Source organism: Lupinus angustifolius, unplaced genomic scaffold, assembly GCF_001865875.1.
Source record: "Lupinus angustifolius cultivar Tanjil unplaced genomic scaffold, LupAngTanjil_v1.0 Scaffold_47_11, whole genome shotgun sequence".
Lineage (NCBI taxonomy): Eukaryota > Viridiplantae > Streptophyta > Magnoliopsida > Fabales > Fabaceae > Lupinus > Lupinus angustifolius.
This window is the reverse complement of record NW_017721972.1, coordinates 1-3,624: the sequence shown is the minus strand read 5'-3', so window position 1 is coordinate 3,624 and position 3,624 is coordinate 1. Positions and strand designations below refer to the sequence as shown.

Below are 3,624 nucleotides of genomic sequence, written 5' to 3'. Positions count from 1 at the left end.
CATATGAATAATTATGCTTTTGGATCATTCAACATCAATATCAGGAGCTAAATATAAATGAATAGGACATATACAAGAGAGCATCAATCCATTATACTTTTGTGGACTTTAGTCATTATACTTTTATGGACTTTAGTCTTTAATAGGGAGAATACTATTACCTATAATTGATGGACGAAATTTTTTCTTTTTCTTTGCTTTCCTATAATAAATAACTATTACTATTATTTTATAAAATTAAGAGATTAATATGACTATATATGGAAACAAACACATAAAATATAAAATACCCTAAATAGAAATATTATCTATCAAAATAAAATAATATCTTAACATATATAATTGTATAATAATAATAATAATAATAATAACCATAATAATAACAACAAATATATAATAATAATAATTGTTTTATCCATTCTTATCTTAAAATTATTACACTTTCTTCTTAAATTTAAATGATTGTATTATTTTATTTATTTTATAAAAAATAAAATTAGAATATAAAGTTTTGTATACATTAATAAATAAATCATAATAATTACAAAAATTATATTAGAATACATAATTTTGGGATGTTATATTTCTTCCTTACTTAAAAGAAATTGTGTCCTCAAAATTTAAGATTAATTTATATTCAAAACAACTTTAGACACACAAGGTTCAACTAGTCCTCATGATATCAAGTATCATTATTCAAAGCCCTCCCCCAAAACATCTTCATCAAAGGGATTTTACTTACTCAATCTACTGTTCAATATATTTTACTAACCTAGGTGATATTTCAATGTCAAGTTATATTCTTCAAAAAAAATTTATCCACATCCTTTTGTCTCGTGTTCAATTATTTTTTATTAAACATATACATAAGGCTATTACGACCATTAAACATCTCAATTATCTCACTTCCACTAAAAAATAATCACCATTTCTATGCCGAGAACTACAGTTACAAGTATCAACTAATGTGTAGAATATTTTATACCTAAATAAAAGTAGGTTTTCTAATAATGATCTCAAATTTTTAATTTTTTCCGCCTTGGCTGCTAATATATATCATGTATGAAGTGAAAGAAATAGAATATTATTTGATAATCAAAACTTTGAAGAGGTTATTCTGTTGAAGAAAAATCAAATTTGAAGTTTAAAAGGAATAATCAAAATACATGATACTGTGAGGTAAAGTGATAAGAAATTTGCCAAGAGCATAAATATTATAAATAAAAAAATGGATTCTCAATTATTATTAGGTTTGTGTAATTTTAGAGAAGTGTTACGAGTTATAAACTGATATTAATGGGTGGTTTGACAACAATTAATATACTTCATTCCGATCACCAAGTTTTCTTCAAAAACAAAAACCATGAAAATGGGAATCCAGGCTGGACGACCTGTTTTGCCATCTCTAAATAAAAACGTTTTCGTGGAATTTTTTAAAATTTAAAATGTGAATGAACTTTTCATTTTTTTTATATCTCTTTATCTAATATTTATACAAACATAATAATTGTTTCAATTTTGTTATTTGAAATATAGAATCATAAGATTGGCTCAAAAGAAAGTAGTTCAAATATCGTTAGACGGGCAAATCTTGATACCTATAACAAAAAATAAAGCGTAACTACCATTTGAAAATAATCTTGAAAAAGTTATTTAATTGTTTGAACTTTAAATGTAAAATGATAAGGTTTATAAAAAAAGTGATAAATAAATAAAACTGTTTGCATTTCAAGTCGTAAGATTATTTTTCAATTTCAGCTTATATGATTCTATTTTTGTAAAAATATTAATCTATATCATTAAATTTTATCTATAAATATCTATATCATTAAATTTTATCTACAAACGATTTAGCTAGAATTGATAATCATATCATATAAAATTTAACTAGATAGGATATGCTTTCGCATAAACAAATAATTTTGAAACTAAAAAGATAAAGATAATTACTCTTTATCGTCCAAGAAAAGAGATTAACATAAATCAGTGGTGAATATGACGCTGTTCACTCCTATAAATAGGAACATAACACTGAACACTGAATACACTTTCATACGTCAAAACATTGCTGTGATATCGAAGGTACCTCCATACATATTTGCTCCTTTCCTTTTTGCTTAGCATGTTCTATGTTTCTGGTGAAACATGTTTTCATTCACTTACCACTGTCTAAAGTTTCCCTTGTTTGTTTCTAACTTTTTATCCTTTGATCTTCTGGTTTTTATGTTATAGTATTATATGTGACACCATACTTGCTCTTTTATATTTCCATCATTCTGAAAAATAATAATTAAACTGAACTTTCTTGTCGATCACTATCATCTTGTGTGGAAAATCTGTTTTACAATATAGTATAATATTGATCATTAATAGTTTATGATTTATAATTATGTATGCATATAAGTTACCATTATTTTCATCATATTTTTTATTTCTCGTCCCTGTTGACTGCTGTGGATATATTGTGGCTCATCTTCATAATTCTGATAAGAATAGCCAAACTTTCACCGTTGATTCAAGTTTCATTATTTGCATCTTATTAACACTTATCACATGCTTATCTTTTTTAGGTTATCTATATTTATATATTCCCTTCTTTTTTCATTTAGGTACTTAAGGAGATCGTAGAGAAAGGAACTCTGAGATGGCGAAGGACCAGTTGAACGTGCTTAAAGCTCTTGATGTTGCAAAGACACAATGGTACCATTTCACAGCCATTGTGATTGCTGGCATGGGTTTCTTCACTGATTCCTATGACCTTTTCTGCATATCCCTTGTCACAAAATTGCTTGGTCGCATATACTTCTACGAAGAAGGTTCCAACAAGCCAGGTTCTCTTCCATCAAATGTTGCTGCTGCCATCAATGGTGTTGCATTATGTGGCACCCTTGCAGGCCAACTTTTCTTTGGTTGGCTTGGTGACAAAATGGGAAGGAAACGTGTCTATGGGATAACACTTATGCTCATGGTTATATGTTCAATAGCCTCTGGTCTATCTTTTAGCAAGGATCCTAAAGCTGTTGTTATCACACTTTGCTTCTTCCGTTTCTGGCTTGGATTTGGCATTGGTGGTGATTACCCTCTTTCAGCTACAATCATGTCTGAGTATGCAAATAAGAAGACCCGTGGAGCATTTATAGCTGCAGTTTTTGCCATGCAAGGTTTTGGAATTTTGGCTGGTGGCATGGTTGCAATCATAGTTTCATCAGTTTTCAGTGCCTATTATCCTGCTCCACCATTTAGTGTTGATCCAGTTTTGTCCACAATCCCACAAGCTGATTATGTGTGGAGGATAATCTTGATGTTTGGTGCACTCCCAGCACTTCTTACATTCTATTCCAGAATGAAAATGCCTGAAACTGCAAGGTACACTGCCCTAGTTGCCAAGAATGCTAAGCAAGCAGCTGAAGATATGTCAAAAGTCTTGCAGGTTGAGATAGTAGCTGAACAAGAGAAGATTCAGGAATTGGAGAAACGAAGAGGGAATGATTTTGGCTTGTTTACAACACAGTTCTTTCGCCGCCACGGCCTTCACTTGCTTGGAACAGCCACTACATGGTTCCTGTTGGACATTGCCTACTATAGTCAGAATCTATTCCAAAAGGATATTTTTAGTGCAATTGG

At 29.7% G+C, this 3,624-nt stretch overlaps 1 protein-coding gene across 1 annotated transcript; it reads left to right on the top strand.

Annotated features, from left to right (window-relative positions):
- Positions 1-2,043: 2,043 nt before the first annotated feature.
- On the top strand, positions 2,044-3,616 carry LOC109338893 (inorganic phosphate transporter 1-4-like; the record flags this gene model as incomplete). The annotated part of the gene is made up of 2 exons (XM_019576244.1): positions 2,044-2,082; positions 2,619-3,616. A coding segment is annotated over exon 2 (972 nt), but the record flags the coding sequence as incomplete, so codon positions are not given.
- Positions 3,617-3,624: the final 8 nt, after the last annotated feature.